Source organism: Entelurus aequoreus, linkage group LG16, assembly GCF_033978785.1.
Source record: "Entelurus aequoreus isolate RoL-2023_Sb linkage group LG16, RoL_Eaeq_v1.1, whole genome shotgun sequence".
Lineage (NCBI taxonomy): Eukaryota > Metazoa > Chordata > Actinopteri > Syngnathiformes > Syngnathidae > Entelurus > Entelurus aequoreus.
The window spans coordinates 16,207,014-16,233,604 of NC_084746.1; the positions used below are offsets into that span (position 1 = coordinate 16,207,014).

Below are 26,591 nucleotides of genomic sequence, written 5' to 3' on the forward strand. Positions count from 1 at the left end.
GCTGTATTAGCCTACTATCAAAATTACTTTAAAAGTCTTACATAAGTGTTATAATGAAGACAACACATGACGTAAGTGTCTATATTAGCTATATTAGCCTACTATCAAAATTACTTTAAAAGTCTTACATAAGTGTTATAATGAAGACAACACATGACGTAAGTGTCTATATTAGCTATATTAGCCTACTATCAAAATTACTTTAAAAGTCTTACATAAGTGTTATAATGAAGACAACACATTACGTAAGTGTCTATATTAGCTATATTAGCCTACTATCAAAATTACTTTAAAAGTCTTACATAAGTGTTATAATGAAGACAACACATGACGTAAGTGTCTATATTAGCTATAATAGCCTACTATCAAAATGACTATGTGTCGCAGGCTGAAGCAAATCTTTGTTGACAGAAATGTTGAAATGTAATATTTATTTTACACATTTTTACAACATTAGAAAACATTAGTAAATCAGAGGTTGCTCAGAAGGTGAGATAACTCCTGGAAATTACTGGCTTTTAATGGCCAAAGGTATAGATGTGTGTGTCCAAGTTTAAGGAAACGGCAGGCTGTCTTCTTTTAATGGACTTATTACAATCTTTGGCAAACTGGGTAATGTTTGCTGTGGTCTGGAACAACATGGCAAACAAACAACTGAAATGCAGCCAATATTACATACAGATAATGTGTCATGAGACATGCAAATATAAATGATATACAAAGAGGATACAAGTAAAGGATATTAAATGAGCTAAAAAATAATGATGCAATATGTACATACAGCTAGCCTTAATAGCATGTTAGCATTGATTATCTTGCAGTCATGCACTTACCAAATATGCCTGATTCGCACTCCAACAAGTCAATAACGTCAACAAAGCGCACCTTTGTGCATTCACGCACAGCCTAAAACGTTTGGTGGACAAAATGAGACAAAGAAGGAGTGGAAGATTTTACTTGTAAACAAACTGTTGCGTCACAGTCCACACTATGGGGAGTTCAAGAACCGCCGAAATTAGTAGGAGAAAACGATGTTCACCAAAACACTCTCATCAGTGAGGCATACACACAAACATATTAAACAGTGGTAGTTCTAAAAATTGGGAAGGTTTGTGTCATGTTTGTCCTCAAACAAAAAACATGTTAAAACAAAACATTATTTTTTCCATTTTCAATATTTAAAAAAAAAAATGCTTCAGGGACCAACAAGGGCAGCACTAAAGAGCCGCGGGTTGCTTACCCCCGGTCTAGGGTGTACCCCACCTCTCGCCCAAGGTAAACTGGGATAGGCTACAGCTTACCCGTGGCCCTAATGAGGATAAGCGGTATACAAAATGGATGAACAAAGCAATGTGTTTCTATGGTAACTTTAAATAACGGATTTACAATTAGATCCTTTGTTTAGTTCAATAAATATTATCCACTTCTTCTCAGCACTGTCCATCACACTCACTTTCTTCTTTCCCATGATTGGAAAACAAAGTTATGTCCATCTTTAGCTATAGGCTAATGCGAGCAAGTAAGATCAGATGTTTTGGGCGCCAACTAATAGATGGTCATTCTTAAAACTCACCTTTTTGCTTGCAACTTAGAGCATATAAACTAGCTTAGAGACAGCTCATGTCTCAAAACCCTTAAATTGAGTTACCAGTGTAATGCTAACATGCTAATTGTTAGCCTGTGTGCTGACTTGACTCGCCTGTGTAAACGTCTTCTATTGACTGCAATTAAGAAACAGGAAAATCTTTTTCCGAATCTTCCAGTGTTTCCCACACCTTCATTTATAAAAGTCTTATACAAGTGTTATAATGAAGGCAACACATGATGTAAGTGTCTATATTAGCCTACTATCAAAATTACTTTAGAAGTCTTATACAAGTGTTATAATGAAGGCAACACATGATGTAAGTGTCTATATTAGCCTACTATCAAAATTACTTTAAAAGTCTTATACAAGTGTTATAATGAAGGCAACACATGATGTAAGTGTCTATATTAGCCTACTATCAAAATTACTTTAGAAGTCTTATACAAGTGTTATAATGAAGGCAACACATGATGTAAGTGTCTATATTAGCCTACTATCAAAATTACTTTAAAAGTCTTATACAAGTGTTATAATGAAGGCAACACATGATGTAAGTGTCTATATTAGCCTAATATCAAAATTACTTTAAAAGTCTTATACGAGTGTTATAATGAAGACAACACACGATGTAAGTGTCTATATTAGCCTACTATCAAAATTACTTTAGAAGTCTTATACAAGTGTTATAATGAAGGCAACACATGATGTAAGTGTCTATATTAGCCTACTATCAAAATTACTTTAGAAGTCTTATACAAGTGTTATAATGAAGGCAACACATGATGTAAGTGTCTATATTAGCCTACTATCAAAATTACTTTAAAAGTCTTATACAAGTGTTATAATGAAGGCAACACATGATGTAAGTGTCTATATTAGCCTAATATCAAAATTACTTTAAAAGTCTTATACGAGTGTTATAATGAAGACAACACACGATGTAAGTGTCTATATTAGCCTACTATCAAAATTACTTTAGAAGGCTTATACAAGTGTTATAATGAAGGCAACACATGATGTAAGTGTCTATATTAGCCTACTATCAAAATTACTTTAAAAGTCTTATACAAGTGTTATAATGAAGGCAACACATGGTGTAAGTGTCTATATTAGCCTATTTTTAAAATTACTTTAAAAGTCTTATACAAGTGTTATAATGAAGGCAACACATGATGTAAGTGTCTATATTAGCCTACTATCAAAATTACTTTAAAAGTCTTATACGAGTGTTATAATGAAGGCAACACATGATGTAAGTGTCTATATTAGCCTACTATCAAAATTACTTTAAAAGTCTTATACAAGTGTTATAATGAAGGCAACACATGATGTAAGTGTCTTTATTAGCCTACTATCAAAATTACTTTAAAAGTCTTATACGAGTGTTATAATGAAGGCAACACATGATGTAAGTGTCTATATTAGCCTACTATCAAAATTACTTTAGAAGTCTTATACAAGTGTTATAATGAAGGCAACACATGATGTAAGTGTCTATATTAGCCTACTATCAAAATCACTTTAAAAGTCTTATACAAGTGTTATAATGAAGGCAACACATGATGTAAGTGTCTATATTAGCCTACTATCAAAATTACTTTAGAAGTCTTATACAAGTGTTATAATGAAGGCAACACATGATGTAAGTGTCTATATTAGCCTACTATCAAAATTACTTTAGAAGTCTTATACAAGTGTTATAATGAAGGCAACACATGATGTAAGTGTCTATATTAGCCTACTATCAAAATCACTTTAAAAGTCTTATACAAGTGCTATAATGAAGGCAACACATGATGTAAGTGTCTATATTAGTCTACTGTCAAAAGCTGACGCAAATCTTCAGTGACAGAAATGTTGTATCTTAATATTTATTCTACACCTTTTTGCAACATTGGAAATCATTAGTCAAATAGAGGCTTCTAACAGGATGAGATAACTTCTGGAAATGACTGGCTCAGAATGGCCAAAGGTATAGATGTGTGTGTCCAAGTTAAAGCAAACGGCAGGCTGTCTTCTTCTAATGGATTTATTACAATCTTTGCAAGCTGCGTAATGTTTGCTGTGGTCTGGAACAACATGGCACACAAACAACTATGAGAAATGCAGCCGATATTACATACAGATAATGTGTCATAAGACATGCAAATATAAATTATACAGTATACAAAGAGGATAAGAGTAAAGGAAATTAAATGAGCTCAAATACACCTACAAACGAGGCATAATGATGCAATATGTACATACAGCTAGCCTAAATAGCATGTTAGCATCAATTAGCTTGCAGTCATGAATTGACCAAATATGCCTGATAAGCACTCCGACAATTCAATACAATCAACAAAGCTCACCTTTGTGCATTCACGCACAGTATATAACGTTTGATGTACAAAATTACAAAAAAGATGGAGCGGCATAAAACACGTCTTTTTGTGGCAGCGTCGGAGAAAGTTGTACATGTAAACAAACTACGATGAGGACAAAACGGTGCTTGCCAAATACTCCGTCAGTGAAGCATGTATAACATAAACAGTGGGATTTCTAACAATTACGAAGGTTTGTGTCATGTTTGTTCTCCTACAGGAAATATATTAAAACCAAAAATATTTTTTACTTCAACTTTTTCCATTTTCACACATCTCTGAAAGAGGTCCAGGGAGCCACTAAGGTGGCACTAAAGAACCACGGGTTTTACTTTTGCGCTTTCATCACTGTTGGAAATGTTCAGTTAAACTTGTTTGCTGTTTTTTTGTTTTATTTTTACTTGCTGACAGCCTCTATTCAAAACGTATACTGATCAGATACAGTATGGACGTGTTTGTTCACCAGTATGCTAATGTGGTGGGTGACTTAGGCAATGTCTACACTAAGTACCACTGTTAACCCCTTAAACAAATAATTATTTAGCCTTAGCCCCGTTTCAACCAGACTAAACCATCGTTTAAGGTCCCCCTCCTCGGACAATTTTTTACATGGGTAAGTGCGCCGTGTATTTCTTGAGTCTTCGGCTCTTAGCTTTGTATGGACTCATTGAGCGTTTACAAACTGAGTTCGGAGAGGAAGTGACGCAAGAAAGACCGCGCCCCACACAGGAAGTGACGTCAGAAAAGAACGCGCCACAGCCAGCTTCATAATAAAGCGGTTTCGTAACTCGGAGCTAACTACTGGAAATATGGAGGCGAGTCATCCAGACATGCCCATGTTTCTCCTTCTGTCTGTACAGACGCTTGTGGAAATCACACATGACTACCTTAAAGGCCTACTGAAATTAAATGTTCTTATTTAAACGGGGATAGCAGATCCATTCTATGTGTCATACTTGATCATTTTGCGATATTGCCATATTTTTGCTGAAAGGATTTAGTAGAGAACATCGACGATAAAGTTTTGGTCGCTGATAAAAAAGCCTTGCCTGTACCGGAAGTAGCGTGACGTCACAGGTTGAAGGGCTCCTCACATTTGCACATTGTTTACACCAGCAGCGAGAGCGATTCGGACCGAGAAAGCGATGATTACCCCATTAATTTGAGCCAGGATGAAAGATTTGTGGATGAGGAACGTGAGAGTGAAGGATTAGAGTGCAGTGCAGGACGTATCTTTTTTCGCTCTGACCGTAACTTAGGTACAAGAGCTCATTGGATTCCACACTCTCTCCTTTTTCTAATGTGGATCACGGATTTGTATTTTAAACCACCTCGGATACTATATCCTCTTGAAAATGAGAGTCGAGAACGCGAAATGGACATTCACAGTGACTTTTATCTCCACGACAATACATCGGCGAAGCACCTTAGCTACGGAGCTAACGTGATAGCATCGTGCTTAACTGCATATAGAAACAGACGAAATAAGCCCCTGACTGGAAGGATAGACAGAAGATCAACAATACTACCAAACCCTGGACCTGTAACCACACGGTTAATGCTGTACCGCCTGGCGAAGCCTAGCAATGCTGTTGCTAACGACGCCATTGAAGCTAACTTAGCTACGGGACCTCGACAGAGCTATGCTAAAAACATTAGCTCTCCACCAACGCCAGCTCTCATCTGCTCATCACGACCCGTGCTCACCTGCGTTCCAGCGACCGACGGCGCGACGAAGGACTTCACCCGATCATCGATGCGGTCGGCGGCCCGGAGACGGAGGAAGTCAAGGTGAGGACAGCGGCGCGGCTGCGGGCGTTGTAGCTTTCGACGACACCCCTTGCCGCCATCAGAGTCGGCAAGAAACATATATTTCCCCAAAGTTACGTACGTGACACGCACATAGCGCCACGCACGGACGGGCATGCGATCAAATGTTTGGAAGAAAGCAGCGTACTCACGGTAGCGTGTCTGCTATCCAACTCAAAGTCCTCCTGGTTGTGTTGCTGTAGCCAGCCGCTAATACACCGATCCCACCTACAGCATTCTTCTTTGCAGTCTCCATTGTTAATTGAACAAATTGCAAAAGATTCACCAACACAGATGTCCAGAATACTGTGTCATTTTGCGATGAAAACAGAGCTGTTTGTATTGGGATACAATGTGTCCCAATACTTCCGCTTCAACCCTTGACGTCACGCGCAAACGTCATCATACCTAGACGTTTTCAGCCGGAAGTTTCCCGGGAAATTTAAAATTGCACTTTATAAGTTAACCCGGCCGTATTGGCATGTGTTGCAATGTTAAGATTTCATCATTGATATATAAACTATCAGACTGCGTGGTCGGTAGTAGTGGGTTTCAGTAGGCCTCTAAGAAAAAACGATTGCAGCTATTTGGGATACAACACTTCTCAGACGGCAAGAGAACTTTCCATTGTCCAGGTCAGCTGTGATTCTACTTACCGAAAAACTTCATCCATTTGTCTAAGGAGAGACAACGAGAATGCGGGCTCCCGCGGATGTGATAAAAAAAGGTAACGTGTGCTTCGTATTACCTGGCCGTCGAGGGAAGACTATGGAAAACTGCGAATGCTTTTGGACTGGCAAAGCAGACTGGATCAGTTATTGATCGTATACTCAACGTCTAGGTCCAGAGTATATAAAGTCACCAAAAAAGAATAGACAATGAAGGTGAAGGCAAAAGAGTGAGGAGTCTCCTGACCAGATATCTAGATTCCTAGATTGATTGATGTAACATTTTCTTTATCACATTGTTTACTTTCACATGTCCATTAAAGATTTTATTAATTTACGATGGCTCAGGTGTGACTCACTACAATAGGGCCCCACAGCACACTGGATTCCAGTTCATTGAAATACCACAACACTGGATATTGTTCAGATAAGTTCAATTTAAACGACCATTGTGTGTGTGTGTGGGCAAGGATAAGGTTAGGTGGGATTTACCCTGGATAAGTGTAGAAGGGGCCTTAGGTCTAAGAGACGTAGAAGGAGTTAGTCGGTGACTTACTGGGTGGTCCTCGGTCGATTCATCAGGCCAAGTCCAAATGAGATGGAAATCCTGCACCACTTCCACAGCAGACAGGGAGCACGTGCTGCCGAGGATCCATTTCCCATCACACGTCACATCAGATAGCAATTGAGGTCTCAACAAGGGTTTCTAAGCCCTGGAGGGGAGGAAGACGTTAAGAGGCACTGAGCTCTGGGATTGAAAACTCCTTGAACCTGTGGCAGGTGGATTAATTGGTTTACTCAATGTTATTTCACCAGGGAGTTCTCAAAACAATTTGAGACATTGGAATGTCTCGAGAACATGTTGCCGACCTGAAGGGGGCCAAGCAATCTAGTTGATAGCTAAAAATACATGTGGTAATAAAGAACACAGAATGACATCGTAATGAGCAGCACTCTCGCAGTCGTCACGCGGACAATTCGGGAATATATTTCCACGTTTGGTTGAAGTCATTCCTGGTCAGTGTCCTTATTGTAATAATAATGAGCACACTTTTACTATTAGGGATGATGTTTGATAAGAAATTATCGAGTTCGAGCCTATTATCGAATCCTCTTATCGAACCGATTCCTTATCGATTCTCTTATCGAGTCCAGATAGGTTGTTGTATATGGAAAAAACACACAATATTTGGTTTAAAAAAAGCTCACTTTTATTATATAAGGAAAAAATAAAATCTAATAAATAAATAAATATTGACTGTTGACCCCCTAAAAAAATAAAGTAAAAAAAAAAAATATTGACTGTTGTTACTCAAAGTATATTAAGTGGGATTTTTCAGAAAAACAAATATATACAGTAACACAAATAGAACCTGTCTCTGTGATCACTATAGGTGTATAAATAATAATATAGTGTTAAATAAAATCAGTCCCTTGGGCACAAATAATACAGCTCTCTAAAAAGTGCAATTCTGCATAACTGTTTGTTATGATGCTTTGACATTTTTGCACTTTATTTCTTTATTGAAAGAAAATTCTATGAAGAGAAAAGTTGTTTGCAAATGTGGTTACAATGCTAAAAAATGAAAAGTTAAAGCTAAAAAAAGAAATACACTTTATCGAGTTAACATTATTTCTTTATAGGGGGAAAGATGTGATGTTATGAGTTAGGGAATATAACAACTACACTACCCAGCATGCAACGGGAGTGACGAGCATGCGCGGTAGCCCCGAAAAGTGTTGTTGCATGTCGCCACCCGGCAGCTAAGAATGAGGTTATGAGCATGCTGTGAAAGTAAACGTCAAGAACTCAGCCAACACGCCTCGTCTGCATTATTTATAATTAGACAGACAACACATATACAGTGTGATTTTGTTTTGTTTACAAGGAAAGAAAAACAAAAGTTAAAAAAGGGATATCATGTCATATAAGTTGTATATATATGTATGTGCTGCGGTTGCTTTAAGAACGTTGCGACAGCTGCCGTAAAGGAGGTGCGTTGCTAGCCTGGTTGCTACGTTTCCGGTTGGTCGTAAAAGTGTTCGTCATGTGTTTGTACCCTGCTCAAATCTCTTAGTAAAGTTATTCATTGGATTATACCTTTTGTTTTGAACTTTATTACACCTTGGAGCGCTTTTTCCGGTGCATTGTTTTTCCTGCTTTCCCTATCTGCGCCTAATGACTGACATTTCTGGTCGGGACGGGATTCGTTCCCAGGGATTCGAATAAAGAACCAACTCTTTTTCTTTACTATAGTGGTCTCGATAACGGGTACCGATTCTCAAAAAGGGATTCGAGTCCGAGGACTCGGTTCTTTTCTTAATGAACAACCGGGAAAATCAGTTTCGAGTATCATCCCTAATCACTATCCTGTTGTAGCCAGCCAGCTGTTTAATACATTTACAAATGGCATTTTAGACTGGTGGTGGGTACTCTCTCATTTTCTAGATCTATGGCCCTAATGCGCACGCACACACACACACACACACACACACACTGGTTATCATTTGGAATGGGGACCAAGTTTTGATCATCACTTGTGGGGACCACCTTTTCTACAGGTTGTGGAGGCATAAAAAAAATGAGGTAAAATGTCCACTGTCTTTAAATCTCTGGATTGATGAAGTAATGTGCTGATCATTCTTACTGGGGACCCTGGGGAAAAAGAGTTCATATGGTTCATGGGGACCAAATTTAAATAATTTTGCATAATTCACACAAATGTGTACGTGACTACTGAGGACCATTTAAAAAATTTAAAAAAAAAAAAAGTTCAAATTAAATATGACATGATCCTCAGAATACAGCACTACAGCTGTCCTCTTATAGGAAGTTTCACCACTTAAATGTACCAGCTACAGCCCAATGAGGGGGCTGCTGTGCAAATGTCTCACACTCAAACTAACCAGTAAACATGTTTTATGGGCCAAAGCTTAAAAATCACTTAGGCATCTTCAGAATGGATCTGACTATCATTTAAAAAGGTTTCCCTTTAGGGGACCTTAGGGGACCATTAAGTATTGCCAGAACACACACACACACACACATTCTTGTATTTGTTACCTTCTTGAGACTTCCAAAAAATGCCTACCTCTTTAGGACCACCCGTTGTAGATATATAAAGATTTGTATTTACAACATTAATAATATACAGGGGCGCCGCTAGGGATTTTGGGCCCCATGAAAAGAATCTTTACAGGGCCCCCAACACAGCGGCAACATTTTTTGATGCTATTTTACATACAATTATGCATTTTAATGGGCCCCCCTCCATCATGGGCCCCTAGAATCCGTCTCCTTTACTCCCCCTTTTCGGCGCCCCTGATAATATATACATACTATACAAATATAAAAAAGGTAAGCTTTTAAGTTAATTTATTTTTTTAAATTTTTTGTTTGTAATTGGTTTTTAATCTTCATTATTTACTTCACGTTATTACAGTATGTCTCTTTATACATATTTATTTTTATTGTTTTAATTTGGGTGAAAGGGGGCGCATTTCAATTCCTTACACACACTTGTTATTACCATGAATTGATTAACGTGGACCCCGACTTAAACAAGTTGAAAAACTTATTGGGGTGTTACCATTTAGTGGTCAATTGTACGGAATATGTACTGTGCTGTGCAATCTACTAATAAAAGTCTCAATCAATCAATCAAACATATGTTGGCCCCAGGGGGAGCGCTTCAAAGTTTTTACACACACTTGTTATTTCATATGTTGACCAGGGGGGAGCATTTTTAAAACCGACACAAAGTTTTCAGCACAGTCCCACTCAAGAGCAGACAAACATTACAGGGAGACAGAACAGGACCGCTAACGGGTCAGCCAATTTCTGCTGTCCCTTAAAAATGTGGAAACAGGTAATAATTGGTGGGGGGGGGGGGGGGTGAGTAAAAAAGTATTCCGTCTAAGGGTGGACTCCCGGGGAGGGGGTCCAGACTGAGACCAGGAAATAAAACCTCAATAGCCTGGCCACACACAAAGAAGTTACAAAGAATACACAAGACTTGCAACAGTCAATTTGAAAAATCCCTCTTTTTTGGGACCACCCTAATTTTGATAGATTTCACCACCAGGGGTGCAAATGAGATGGTATTATGGTATCTCTTTTTTTTTTTTTTGTCATAAAGAAATACAATCATGTGTGCTTACGGACTGTGTCCCTGCAGACTGTATTGATCTACAGTGTTTCCCACACATTCATTTATTTGTGGCGGCCCGCCACGAAAGAATTAAGGCCGCCACAAAAAAAAAGTTTTTTTTTGTTTTTGTTTTTTTGTGTCCTGTCAAGCTTCTCAGGCAAATCATATAGTTGATGTAGATGCCCATATCGGCTGTTCAGATTTACTTTACAAAAGAGAAGTGTAGGATCAAGATTTTTGGAGCTCTTTGTTCAGTGGATCAGATATTTGATGAAGTTAAAGTTAAAGTTAAAGTACCAATGATTGTCACACACACATTAAGTGTGGTGAAATTTGTCCTCTGCATTTGACCCATCCCCTTGTTCACCCCCTGGGAGGTGAGGGGAGCAGTGGGCAGCAGCGGTGCCGCGCCCGGGAATCATTTTGGTGATTTAACCCCCAATTCCAACCCTTGATGCTGAGTGCCAAGCAGGGAGGTAATGGGTCCCATTTTTTTTATAGTCTTTGGTATGACTCAGCCGGGGTTTGAACTCACAACCTACCGATCTCAGGGCGGACACTCTAACCACTAGAGCTTTGTGTCTATCTACCACCACTACTGTTACTGACTGTGGCAGGACACCTCTGCCTCTGTTTCACTTTATGTTGCTGGTAAATAATATGGTTGTAGTAGTAAGCTAAAGTTAAATTATTTAGTATGCACTAATTAAAGGGGCAGAGCTTTGAGAGACATTTTAGCTTTTATATTTTTATAAGATATATTTTTTGTAAGAACCACAATTAATAAATATATTTCAGTAAATAACTTATTGTTCAAATCTGTATATAAATATGTACATAAAGTGTTGTAATTATATTGTAAAATGGATGGATGGATCGATGGCCGTTTAAAACAAAACTGTTATTATTAATTAGTAAGTATACATTTTTTGAGCCTTTTTAGAGAAAATCATATCATTGTAGTACATTATGCAAATGACTCGATGATGTCATGGTGACCACGCCCATAGCCACGCCCCCATCGCCACAGGTATCTTGGCAGTTTATGGGAAACACTGATCTATATTGATATATAATGTAGGAACCATAAATATTAATAACAGAAAGAAACAACCCTTTTGTGCGAATGAGTGTAAATAGATAGATAGATAGATAGATAGTACTTTATTGATTCCTTCGGGAGAGTTTCCTCATGAGTGTAAATGAGTGTAAATGGGGGAGGGACGTTTTTTGGGTTGGTGCACTAATTGTAATTGTATCTTGTGTTTTTTATGTTGATTTAATTAAAAAAAAAATATATATATATATTTTTTTTTTATATTTATTATTATTATTTTTTATTTCTTGTGCGGCCCGGTACCAATCGATCCACGGACCGGTACAGGGCCACGGCCCAGTGGTTGGGGACCACTGCTCTCTTAGATGCAATGTTTTTTTGTATTGGGACCATGATTTATGTCCTAACTTGTGCACCGGTCCTCATATGGAAGGTACTTTTCCTTGTTGATGTCTCAAGAAGGGTAGAAATACAAGAACACACACACACACACACACACACACACACACACACACACACACACACACACACACGCACGCAAGAAGAAACACTGCAGCTCTGGCATCCAGCTGGTCTATTTATCACCAGCGACACTGACTGTGGTGGGGTTCTGCTAATGCTAGCCTTGCCTTTTTCTGCACCTGCCATCAGATGGAAAGTCCCCCCTCTTAGTGCCGCTTTTTGATTAATTGGTAGTTTAGATGGCGGCGAACCACGTCCGAGGATAATATCAGGCTGCACCTACACCAGCGGCTTTATTGTTTAGCGACGTCCTGCTGACGCTGTGTGTGTGTAAACCCCATTATCTGGCCTCGCTTAGACTTTTAAGCTAATAAGTAGTGTGTGGAATGCATGCATGTGTTTACTCTCATGCACGTGTGGCATCGTGTATTGCCCACTTCCTGTTGCCATTTATTAACATTTAATCAGCCTATTTATTCTACAAAACCCAAAACCAGTGAAGTTGGCACGTTGTGTAAATGGTAAATAAAAACAGAATACAATGATTTGCAAATTATTTTCAACTTATATTCAATTGAATAGACTGCAAAGACAAGATATTTAATGTTCAAACTGAGAAATTTTGTTTTTTGCAAATATTAGCTCATTTGGAATTTGATGCGTGCAACATGTTTCAAAAAAGCTGGCACAAGTGGCAAAAAAGACTGAGAAAGTTGAGGAATGCTCATCAAACACTTATTTGGAACATCCCACAGGTGAACAGGCTAATTGGGAACATCTGGGTGCCATGATTGGGTATAAAAGCAGCTTCCATGAAAATGCTCAGTCATTCACAAACAAGGATGGGGCGAGGGTCACCACTTTGTCAACAAATGCCTGAGCAAATTGTTTAAGAACAACATTTCTCTAAATCTCTAAATTTCTTGCAATAGCTGGTCAGCTATTGCAAGAAATTTAGGGATTTCACCATCTACGGTCCGTAATATCATCAAAAGGTTCTGAGAATCTGGAGGAATCACTGCATGTAACATTGAAGACCGGTGACCTTCGATCCCCCAGGCGGTACTGCATCAAACACCAACATCAGTGTGTAAAAGTTATCATCACATGGGCTCAGGAACACTTCAGAAAATGACTGTCAGTAACTACAGTTTGTCGCTACATCTGTAAGGGCAAGTTAAAACTCTACTATGCAAAGCCAAAGCTATTTATCAACAACACCCAGAAACACTTCGCTGGGCCGGATGCAAAGTGGAAAAGTGTTCTGTGGTCTGGCAAGTCCACATTTCAAATAGTTTTTGAAAACTGTGGACGTCGTGTCCTCCGGACTAAAGAGGAAAAGAACCATCTGAATTGTTCTAGGGGCAAAGTGTAAAAGCCAACATCTGTGATGGTATGGGGGTGTATTAGTGCCCAAGGCATGGGTAACTTACACATCTTTGAAGGCGCCATTAATGCTGATTAATGTTGCCATCCAAGCAAAGTTTTTTTTCATGGACGCCCCTGCTTATTTCAGAAAGACAATGCCAAGCCACGTGTTACAACAGTGTGGCTTCGTAGTAAAATAATGTGGGTTCTAGACTGGCCTGCCTGTAGTCCAGACCTGTCTCCCATTGAAAATGTGTGGCGCATTATGAAGCCTAAAATACCACAAGGGAGACCCCCGGACTGTTGAACAACTTAAGCTGTACATCAAGCAAGAATGGGAAGGAATTCCACCTGAAAAGCTTCAAAAATGTGTCTCCTCAGTTCCCAAACATTTACTGAGTGTTGTTAAAAGGAAAGGCCATGTAACACAGTGGTAAAAATGCCCCTGTGACAACTTTTTTGCAATGTGTTGCTGCCATTAAATTCCAAGTTAATGATTATTTGCAAAACAAATGTAGTTTCTCAGTTTGAACGTTAAGTATCTTGTCTTTGCAGTCTATTCAATTGAATATAAGTTGAAAAGGATTTGCAAATCATTGTATTCTGTTTTTATTTACCATTTACACAACGTGCCAACTTCACTGGTTTTGGGTTTTGTAAATGTCTATGCCATATGCATTTTTTTTTTTTATCCCATCCCTTTTTTTTTAATCTAGAAGGGTCTTTGGAGTAAACACGCATGGCTTTTGAATGTGTTTATCCTAAACAATCCTGCCACTTCAATTTACACACTATAACATTTTTACCAAGTCTTTTTTTTTTTGCACATATACCACAATAATATTGTACCATGAGATTTTGATACCGTTACGGTAGGAAGGGATTCTTATGGCCCCATTCATCACGGTTTACCTGACACTTGAAATGTCGACAATAAAATGTGTCGCTGACTATTGTATTTTGTCGACAATAGTCATGACGTCATCATTCGTGGGTCACGCGCAAAAACATGTAAAGTGTTAAAAACATGAATACCTTGCTCATTTTGCAAAGCGGACCTTGTTTTTATGTCAGTACATCTGTGATACGCCAGCATTTAAAGATATGTAGTCGGACATTTGGAGGGAGGGTGTGGTCTCAGCCTCGTTAAGAGTGTTAGCTTCTACCTTGCTAGCAAGCTAACAAGAGTGAGACCAAGTTGTGTGAAAAATAAAGAAATCTAAACATTGAGTGTAAAACTGCCAAGAGTTAATCAATAATCAATATATCAGTGTGCAGCTTTTTAAACATCACAACATTATTTTCTTTTTGAGGAAGTTACATTTTGTGTTTTCTTGTTTGTTTTCATTGCTGCTATTTTAACTGTTTTTTAAATACATAAACAAGGTAAAACATTTTTTTAGCACTTTGCCTTTCCTTTCTTTGAAATGGACAATATTTTATTAGTCTTTGCTAAAAGAGCAGCACAGTTACAGTCAACGTTCCCTCTAAGGTGCGCACCTGCGCAATTGCGCACTGCTCACGCATCCTCTGCGCACAGCAATTCGATGCCGCGCAAAAAATCAAATTCCACTCTAAACAAAATAAACAAAAAGTTTGTTTTGTATGATTTTGCAATGCAACTGTGAGAAACAGGTGACGAAAGGCGGCCAGTCCAATGTTCCCTCTAAGGTGCGCGCCTGTGCAATTGCGCACTGCTCAAGCGTCCTCTGCGCACGGCAAATCTATGCCACGCACAAAATCAAATAAAAAAAATGAGCGCATAACAATTTTCGACACGACACGGACCCGACAGAGAAAACAGTTTTCGTCATCATTGTTCAAATATTGTAACGTCTGTCGAGACGCTTTAAAGACATGAATTCCATCGATCACTTTACTGAGCAAAAGTCTTTATTGTCGGCCATAAACACATCACCAAAACATTAGTAAAAAAAATTATATCTAGCAAAACTGGTCATTTTCTGCAGTACAAACCAGACCAAAAGCAACTTTGTTATATCAACAGCAGCAGCTCGCTCTTTCTCACTTGCGCCAACACATGCACATATGGCATTTAGCCACTGATGTGTTTACAGCCACACAAAAAGTCGGACAACTCCAACACCACACATAAAGTGTTATTCCAGGTCGTTACACTATGATTTACCAATCAAATGTGTGTTTATTCTCGTGTCATTTATTAGGAATCTTAATTTATAAATATGAATCATGAAATGCTGTAAATATATTAAATAAATACTAATAAAAATATATTTTTTACAAACAGGAAGTTGCAGGATTGTACACATGATCCCCTGCTTACATCTCATTGTGCAACATGTGAATGTTTTAATGGGAACTAAATGCAATGTCTGAAAGGGGTGCAAGTTATTTCCAAAGCAGGACCTCCACCCAGACAAACAATACAAGTACACAGTTCATGAAAAACAATATTTTTCGTTATTGTCATTGTAAGTGGGCCTAAACACTTATATTAGAAATGGAAATGACTGCTGTCATTTGATTATAATAAGAGAATGTTGTCTGTCTATCTGTGTTAGCCCTGCGATGAGGTGGGGTCTTGTCCAGGGTGTACGCCGCCTTCCACCCGAATGCAGCTGAGATAGGCTCCAGCACCCCCCGCGACCCCAAAAGGGACAAGCGGTAGAAAATGGATGGATGGATGGAGATTGAACTTGTTATTTAGTCAGGTTTGAGTCAGGTTTGGGACAGGTGTGCTGCTGGTGTAGCCACAGTGTGCACGTCTGATGTTGCTCACATGGGCTCCACTGAATGCTCACACACATGAAAAATTAGAGCGAACATTGGTTACAGTATAAATAAATATGTATGAGTTAATTAGATAATATTGAAGAGGAAATGGTTAAACTAAAATGGTGGCTTGATGTAAATAAATCATCTTTAAATTTGGAAAAGACTACATTTATGGTATTCAGTAATAAAAGAAAGATATAAGTTAGTTTATCCATAAACAATGTGAAAATTGAGAAGGTGTCTGAAGTCAGATTTCTTGGGGTCATCTTAGATCAGACCTAGGCCCATGAAGCTTTTCAATCTGGCCCGCCGTACATTCCCAAATAGTTGTTTTATATCTTTAAGATGGAAAGTGTAGCTGCCATTATGATGTGCAGTGATGTTTTCTAATGACCGTAAGTCTTCAACTATACAAAGTATTTCAATGGTTGGAATCTGCGCTTATGGATGATATACCAGTTACTATGGTAACCTAATTAGTTACTATGGTCATCTAATTAGTTACTATGGTCATCTAATTAGTTACTATGGTCATCTACGTCACAGCAGCTCAGAAGAGGCACCAAGCAGTCTGGGCGGGAAGCGTTTCCACAGACGTGGAAGGAGATTTTCACAACAAAGTTCTAAAGCTTAGTGATATATCACATATATCAGACTGTAGGTGGGTTTATTTTGTAACCTTCGTGTTTATATTTCACTGTTTGTTGTATTTTTGTTGCGTTTCACTTGATTGTAAAATATGTCGGTCGAAAGGGGGTGTGACGTTCACATTTTGTCAATATTCAGTGTTTTATCGTTCATAGAAAAATTAAAAATTCCATTACGTTTTTTAAGGCAGTCTGTCATAATGTTTTCAACATTCAATTAGACATTATTGTGATGTTTTGTATTAATGTTCTTAAAAATAGATATACCGGCCCTCAGACACATTTTTTTCTCTAAATGTGGCCCTCGAGTCAAAAAAATTGCCCAGGCCTGTCTTAGATGAAAAGTTGACATGGTAAGCTCATATATTGCATGGGAAAAATAAGGTATCTAAAAGCTTATTTATTTTGAACAAGGTTAAATACAGTTTCCCGTATAACACAATGAGACGGTTTTATTGCTCAATTATTCTACCTTATTTCAGTTATTGTGAAGAAAAATATGGGGAAATACATATCACAGCAACATAATGCCTTTATTTCTTTCACAGAAAAGAGTAATTTGTATTATTTTTAAAGTAGGATATAGAGACCAAAACATCCACTCTTCATTAGGTCAGGATTATTAAAACTAAAAGACATTGTAGAATTGCATACTCTATTAGTGATGTTCAAAGCTAGAAATAAAGTTCTTCCGAAGGACTTACAAAAGTTATTTGTGTTCACGTCTGAAGATGAGAATCACAGAAGGCTGTATGACTTTAAACATCCAAGAGCGCGAACAAATTTGAAAGAAATGTGCTTGTCTGTTGCTGCTGTGAAAGCATGGAATTCTCTAAAGAAAGACTTCAAAAGTTGCAAGAATAATTTTTGAATGTAAAAAGAGTTACATAAAGAGACAACTGGAATTATATCAAACTGAAATTTGATTTTGATTGGACGTGTCATTGTGAAAATGCTTAAACAAAAATTAAAAAGTATGTTGGAGTTCGGGTGTTGGTGGAGGGAACAGTGATAGAGTCATCTAAAATAATTTGTGTTAAAAAGGGGGCAGATAAATATAAGAATATTATTCTTCCATCTGCTCCTTTCTGATCATGGAAATGTATAAGAAACAAAAAACAATGAAAGTGTCAACTGTACATGGCTTATATATATGCATTTTCATGAAAGGAATAAAAAGAAATGATGAATGATGATGAATTAGTCATTGTTGTTGTTAGTAAGCACATGCCTAAAATAACTTAAACTGCATTTAAAGGTTGATAGAAAAATTAGAGCCATTAAATATGTTAACGCTTTATTATCCGGCAAATCGTTAAGATAGTCGTTGACTAATCAACTATCAAAATAATCGTTAGTTGCAGCCCTCGACCACACTTGCTATGTAGATGGGCGCTCTCCATCATTTTATGATTAACACACCCACACCGCTTACTCTGACGCGAGGTTCACCCAGGAATGGTGCCATATGAATCCCTTTCCTACTGTACATCCCTAAATGCAAAATGTCCATCATTTATATCGTATGTCCTCTACATCGTGTAAAGCCTACATGAAACAAAAAAGTTGTGCTGTGATGTCTTGATAATTTGATACGAATCTAATGATTACTTTGTTGTTTTTCTCATTTCAGGAATCTTCATATTCATTTGCACTGAAATGCCTTATCAGCCTTTCCACTGTTATACTGCTTGGTCTTATAATAATGTACCACGCACGGGAAATCCAGGTGAGTCTTCACATAGAAATAGACTAACAAATGACAACTTAAAGGCCTACTGAAATGATTTTTTTTTATTTAAACGGGGATAGCAGATCCATTCTATGTGTCATACTTGATCATTTCGCGATATTGCCATATTTTTACTGAAAGGATTTAGTATAGAACAACGACGATAAAGTTCGCAACTTTTGGTCGCTGATAAAAAAAAGCCGTGCCTATACCGGAAGTAGCGTGACGTCACAGGAGGACGGATTCCTCACAATTCCCCGTTGTTTACAATGGAGCGAGAGAGATTCGGACAGAGAAAGCGACGATTACCCCATTAATTTGAGCGAGGATGAAAGATTCGTGGATGAGGAACGTTAGAGTGAAGGACTAGAGAGGCAGTGCAGGGTGTATCTTTTTTCGCTCTGACCGTAACTTAGGTACAAGGTCTCATTGGATTCCACACTCTCTCCTTTTTCTATTGTGGATCACGTATTTGTATTCTAAACCACCTCGGATACTATATCCTCTTGAAAATGAGAGTTGAGAACGCGAAATGGACATTCACAGTGACTTTTATCTCCACGACAATACATCGTTGACGCACTTTAGCTACGGAGCTAAAGTGATAGCATCGGGCTCAAATGCAGATAGAAACAAAATTTAAAAAAAACCCTGACTGGAAGGATAGACAGAAGATCAACAATACTATTAAACCATGAACATGTAAATACACGGTTAATAATTTCCAGCTTGGTGAAGCTTAACAATTGAAGCTAACTAACTTAGCTACATAGCTAACGTGATAGCATCGGGCTCAAATGCAGATAGAAACAAAATTTAAAAAAACCCTGACTGGAAGGATAGACAGAAGATCAACAATACTATTAAACCATGAACATGTAAATACACGGTTAATAATTTCCAGCTTGGCGAAGCTTAACAATTGAAGCTAACTAACTTAGCTACGTAGCTAACGTGATAGCATCAGGCTCAAATGCAGATAGAAACAAAATTTAAAAAAAACCTGACTGGAAGGATAGACAGAAGATCAACAATACTATTAAACCATGAACATGTAAATACACGGTTAATCATTTCCAGCTTGGCGAAGCTTAACAATTGAAGCTAACTACGGAGCGGCGGCGGCGGGCGTTGTAGCTTTCGACGACACCCCGGCCGCCATCAGTCGGCAAGAAACATACAGTATATTTCCCCAAAGTTACGTACGTGACATGCACATAGCGACACGCACGTGCGGGCAAGCGATCAAATGTTTGGAAGCCAAAGCTGTACTCACGGTAGTGCGTCTTGTATCCAGCTCAAACACAACACAACCTCCTGATTGTGTTGCTGTAGTCCGCCGCTAATACACCGATCGCACCTACAACTTTCTTATTTGCAGTCTCCATTGTCCATTAAACAAATTGCAAAAGATTCACCAACACAGATGTCCAGAATACTGTGGAATTGTTCGATGAAAACAGAGCAGTTTGTATGGTGACACATTGGGTACGAATACTTCCGTTGCCGTCGTGACGTCACGCGCATACGTCATCATACATAGACGTTTCCAACCGGAAGTTTAGCGGGAAATTTAAAATTTCACTTTACAAGTTAACCCGGCCGTATTGGCATGTGTTGCAATGCTAAGACTTCATCCTTGATATATAAACTATCAGACTGCGTGGTCGGTAGTAGTGGGTTTCAGTAGGCCTTTAAACGCCAACTCAGAATGAAGTTGTGTCTTTGGGTGAATGACTTCTCGTCTGGACTGTTTGGTTTGTCTTAGAAGACGTTTGGCCTCTCATTCGAGTAGGCTTCATCAGTCCATGGTCAGCTCTAGTTTTAGACTTACATTGGTCTCCCACATACAACACTGTTCTTTCAACCATTCCTAGAAGACTCTGCAATTTAGCCTCCAACAAATAACAGGAGTTAAAAACTGTTTTGTGACCAGAATGTTTTTTGTGCCATTTGTTTACAACTGAATGGAATGCTAACGTGGGTATTTCCGACTATTTTGGACTGGTAGTAGTCGATCCACAGCGATCGTTCTGCCACACAATACCTCAATGCTGTCAAAAGGTGTTGGTGATGAACCCCAAGATGCAGAGAAGGCAGGCTTGGTGCAGGAAAACATGATTTAATGTCCACAATAAAGAAAAAACACAAACCAGGAACTAGGAATAGCCAAACTGAAAACAGGAACCAGCAAACAGAAACACTGGAAACAGGTAACGGCTAACAGGATAACACGAAACAAAAGAGCTCGGAGACAGCAAACTGTAAATAGCTATTAGGAACAGCTTACCGCAAACAATGAGAATGACAAGTAGTAGCTCCAACGACAAGTAGTAGACATCGACAATACTACAGCACAGACTGGATGGCAAGGCAGGTTTAAATAGTAGCTGGCTGATTGACACCAGGTGTGGCCAGGTGCCAATCAGCCGCAGCTGAGGGGAAGCAGCGCTCAGGGAGACAAGCAGGAAACAACCAAAATAAAAGCGCTGACAGGAAATAAAGACAAACACAGAGGAAAAACTAAAATATAACCAAACTGTCAGGGACAAGCCTGACAAATGCTAACGAGGGGAAATTACACTTCGACGACTGTCGTTGGCTTTGACTGTAGGATTGCTCTTTTGCATCAAAACAGTTGTTTTTCTCACCAGGGCAAACCATCCCTGCCCAGGCAGACCCTCCTGGTTTTGGAGTAGAAATATTTGGGGTTTTGACCAAAGCCGCTAGACTAGAGCTGACCAATCCAAGGCTAAGACTAGACCTGACTAATCTATGTCTAAGACTAGATCTGACTAATCTAAGTCTAAGACGAGATCTGACCAATATAAGTCTATGAGCATGAACTGATGAAGCCTACTGAGGTACGGGCACCAGCCGCTAGACTAGATCTGACATTGAGTCGAAGACGAGATCTGACCAATCTAAGTCGATGAGCATGAACTGATGAAGCCTACTGAGGTATTGGCACCAGCCGCTAGACTAGATCTGACCAATCTAAGTCTAAGACGTGATCTGACTAATCTAAGTCTAAGACGTGATCTGACCAATATAAGTCTATGAGCATGAACTGATGAAGCCTACTGAGGTACTGGCAACAGCCCCTAGAGTAGATCTGACATTGAGTCTAAGACGAGATCTGACCAATCTAAGTCTAAGACTAGATCTGACTAATCTAAATCTAAAACGAGATCTGACCAATATAAGTCTATGAGCATGAAATGATGAAGCCTACTGAGGTACTGGCACCAGCCGCTAGAGTAGATCTGACATTGAGTCGAAGACGAGATCTGACCAATCTAAGTCTAAGACGAGATCTGACCAATCTAAGTCTATGAGCATGAACTGATTAAGCCTACTGAGGTATTGGCACCAGCCACTAGACTAGATCTGACCAGTCTAAGTCTACGACTAGATCTGACTAATCCAAGTTTAAGACGAGATCTGACCAATATAAGTCTATGAGCATGAACTAATGAAGCTTACTGAGGTACTGGCACCAGCCGCTAGACTAGATCTGACCAATCTAAGTCTAAGACGAGATCTGACCAATCTAAGTCTATGTGCATGAACTGATGAAGCCTACTGAGGTACTGGCACCAGCCGCTATACTGGCTCTGACCCATCTAAGCCTAAGACTAGATCTGACCAATCTAAGTCTAAGACGATATCTGACCAATATAAGTCTATAAGCATGAACTGATGAAACCTTCTGAAGTATTGGCACCAGCCGCTGGACTAGATCTGACCAATCCGAAGTCCACTCGGATGAGAGGCGAAACGTCTTCTAAGACCAACCAAACAGTCCAGTTGCGATCGATTGAATGCCCTGAGATTACAAAGACCTGGATGAATGAGAACATTCATAGACAGACTTCGAGTTTAAGTTTATGTTGGGGAGACGAGATTGCCCCCAAAAAAAATCCTCAAGCAGATGTGTTTTTCTGATTGTCCTCAGCTGTTTATGGTTGACAACGGTGCGGACGACTGGAGGATAGCCATGACCTATGAGCGGATCTTCTTCATCGTGCTGGAGCTGCTGGTGTGTGCCATTCATCCCATTCCCGGCCAGTACGTCTTCACGTGGAGGGCCCGGCTGGCCTTTACGTACACGCCATCCGTGGCGGATGCAGACGTGGACATCATTCTATCCATCCCCATGTTCCTGAGACTCTACCTGATCGGCAGGGTCATGTTACTTCACAGCAAGCTGTTCACGGACGCGTCATCTCGCAGCATCGGCGCCCTCAACAAGATCAACTTCAACACACGCTTTGTCATGAAAACTCTCATGACCATCTGCCCAGGAACTGTTCTGCTCGTGTTCAGTATTTCATCCTGGATCATTGCTGCTTGGACTGTGCGCGTCTGCGAGAGGTAAACACCGGGTTATGAATGTTGGATAATGCTGGGGTCAAGTTGAAACGCTTCCTTCCTCCCTTCACCAGCTCTGCTTTGCATCTTTCAGTGTGTTTGTTGTCACCTATTTGCACTTGAAACCACTGTGGGTTTGTTACGATAAGCACATGGACAGGAAGGCACACACGCACAAACAACCCGCGCACGACACAACTGCCTGTTTAAAAAAAAAAACAACAACACCCTGACACACGATTCATTAGCTCAGCAATCGCTGCACAGCTCCCCACGCCTTGTGTTTATTGCTATATGGCTTGTCCATAATTCATGAGTGTCTAATTGTTTGTTTGCTGAATGATTTGTTTTGGTAATGCAGCGAAGCCCCCCTGGACCCCTTTACCCGTTTTCCGCCCCAAACTCAAGGGGGAGCAACCATTCTGACTGAAAATGAAAGAGGAGGCAGGGAGGAAGGGAAAGCCTTTCTCTACTTCTTCATTTGGCATTTACATAGAAAAATGAGACGTTAATGCCAGCTTTGATGTTTTTAAGTCATCTTTGGATAGTTGGACAGGAAAGGGAGTCGGCAGGGGAGAGGGGGAGGGTTGAGAGCTTCATTGCAGTAGGTTTTGTCAGAACTATGTGACACCGTGCTAGGCAGTAAAAGCTGTTTTTTTCCAGTCTGGCTTGGGTTACCGACGCAGCCCACCTTGCCTGCCTCTACATCCCCTCCCTTCTTCTGTGTCTCCTCTTAACTACCCCACCGAGTGCACACCGCTCACTAACCACCTCCTCTCGCACGTTCAACCCTAGATCCTCAAAACATGCCAATGCTGGATGGTGCGTTTAACACCTCACTGGGTGACTTGGCAATAACAAGAAAGATCAGATTCTTTGTTTTTTTACTTCCAAAGACAGTGAGGAGGAACAGATATCCCAGTTAAGATGTTTCTTGAAGGCTAACAGTTGCGGCCCTGTGAAAGTAAGGGGCTAAATAAGTTTCCGGCTATTGGTTTACATGAAAACAGTGTTTAGCGTCAACATGGACGTTTGAATTACAAAAGGACAGCCTGTGAAAATGGAGCTCATACTTGTTAAGCCAGGGGTGTCCAAAGTGTGGCCCGGGGGCCATTTGTGGCCCGCAGGTCATTTTTTAACGGCCCCACGGCACATTTTAAAAATACGAATGAAAAAAATTAAAAACATGATAAGTGGTATAAAAGAGTAAACAGGTGAAATGTAACAAGAAAATGTCACAATGTTTACTCTAATACATACTTGCCAACCTTGAGACCTCCAATATCGGGAGGTGGGGGGTAGGGGGTGGGGGGCTTGGTCGGGGGTGGTGGTGGAGGTGGGGGGGGTGTTGGGGGCGGTGGGCGTGGTCGGGGGCATGGTTATTTACAGCTAGAATTCACCAACTCGAGTATTTCATATATATTTCATATATATATATATATATATATATATATATATATATATATATATATATATATATATATATATATATATATATATATATATATATATATATATATATATACCTGTATGTATGAAATACTTGACTTTCAGTGAATTCTAGCTATATATATATATATTTATTTTATTTACATAGAAAAAATAAAAAAATACTTGAATTTCAGTGTTCCGGTGGCTATCCATTAGATGGCAGTATTGTCCCGTTTAACTTCCCCGTTCATGATGAGTATATCATTTCGGCCACCGTGTTCAATGGAGAAGTCTGTTCTACAAAATTTACAGGCAACATACACCTTCCCCTTCAAACTGTCCTGGATTAACTGAAATTCTTGTTTTCGTTTGTTTTGGAACTTGCAAGCGTATTTCTTCATCTTGCTCGTCGACGGCGTCGCCATGTCTGTAATGTCCTCGTTCTTCTGCTTCGTCTCCTTGTTGTGTGCGCAGTTGTGCACTCTACTCTCTAAAAGCCCTAGATGTTATGACGTCATTGGGCAGGCAAGCTGTTTATATTGTGGGAAAGCGGACGTGAGAACAGGCTGTCCCCACTCAGTCTCAGGTCCGCATTGAGCTGGAGGGGGCGTGGCCTCCAGCTCCAGCTGAATACCGGGAGTTTGTCGGGAGAAAATCTCTGCCGGGAGGTTGTCGGGAGAGGCGCTGAATACCGGGATTCTCCCGCTAAAAACGGGAGGGTTGGCAAGTATGCTCTAATAACACAAAGCTGCCATGCAGGCTGTTTCTTTCTTTAAAAAATAATAATGAATCAAAATCAATGTCATTATGAATTATTGACCTATTCAAGACTCAAATTACGTCACATCCTAGATATTTTTGGGGAAAATGTTGCATATGTTGTGTTTGCCATATAAAAAACTGAGCTGTTTTTTATAAAGGGCCTAAAACGAACAAACGAAAAACATAAACAACAATTTTACGTATAATTAACGGATAGATCTGAAGTTGATCTCGAGATTATTGTGTTAAAAGTAAACAGTAAAAAAAAAAAATTGAATTTCTTTTTTAACATTATAATTATTTGGATCCCCAATAATTTTAGTGTGATTTGTTTTTAAGTGTCTTTGCTCAAAAAATAATAATGAATTAAAATCAATGTTGTTATGAGTTATTGACCTTTTTAAGGCTCCAATTATTATATAATCTCAAATATTCCACTTAAAAATTTTATTGTGTGAAAGTATTGCATATTTTGTATTTTTTCCATTAAAAAACAGGGTTTTCTTTGACAACAAGAGCATACAACTTAAATCTTTAAAACCGTTATATTGACAGATAGACCTAATGTTGATCTAGAGATTTAAAACTTAAATAATAATAAAAAATAATAATACTGAATAATGACAAATTTTTTATATTTTTTTTACCAAAACCCTTTGGGGTCCCCGGGATCAAGCCTGAGTGGAGGCCTAAATGTATATTATTTATACATACACTACCGTTCAAAAGTTTGGGGTCACCCAAACAATTTTGTGGAATAGCCTTCATTTCTAAGAACAAGAATAGACTGTGGAGTTTCAGATGAAAGTTCTCTTTTTCTGGCCATTTTGAGCGTTTAATTGACCCCACAAATGTGATGCTCCAGAAACTCAATCTGCTCAAAGGAAGGTCAGTTTTGTAGCTTCTGTAACGAGCTAAACTGTTTTCAGATGTGTGAACATGATTGCACAAGGGTTTTCTAATCATCAATTAGCCTTCTGAGCCAATGAGCAAACACATTGTACCATTAGAACACTGGAGTGATAGTTGCTGGAAATGGGCCTCTATACACCTATGTAGATATTGCACCAAAAACCAGACATTTGCAGCTAGAATAGTCATTTACCACATTAGCAATGTATAGAGTGTATTTCTTTAAAGTTAAGACTAGTTTAAAGTTATCTTCATTGAAAAGTACAGTGCTTTTCCTTCAAAAATAAGGACAGTTCAATGTGACCCCAAACTTTTGAACGGTAGAGTATATTGTATTGGTTTTTAAAATAAAAAATATCAAAATGGCCCCCGCTTGCTTTGATTTTTCAGAATGCGGCCCTCAGTGGAAAAAGTTTGGACACCCCTGTGTTAAGCGGTCAGTCTTGGTTAGGGCCAATATATTATAGTTACAACAGTAATGGCGGAACATGGTGCTATTGTAGCCGTTGT

The 26,591-nt window shown here is 39.2% G+C and overlaps 1 protein-coding gene across 3 annotated transcripts in view; it reads left to right on the plus strand.

Annotated features, from left to right (window-relative positions):
* Nucleotides 1–26,591, plus strand: part of LOC133630644 (small conductance calcium-activated potassium channel protein 2-like) — a 164,359-nt gene that overhangs the window by 5,608 nt on the left and 132,160 nt on the right. For 2 of the 3 annotated variants that reach the window (XM_062022252.1, XM_062022249.1), the window contains exons 2-3: nucleotides 18,504–18,599; nucleotides 22,561–22,979. In XM_062022252.1, the coding sequence (XP_061878236.1) occupies nucleotides 18,504–18,599; nucleotides 22,561–22,979 (515 nt within the window). Of the gene's footprint in view, nucleotides 1–5,720; nucleotides 5,743–18,503; nucleotides 18,600–22,560; nucleotides 22,980–26,591 lie in introns of those variants that run through there. The other variant, XM_062022251.1, reaches the window with a different exon arrangement.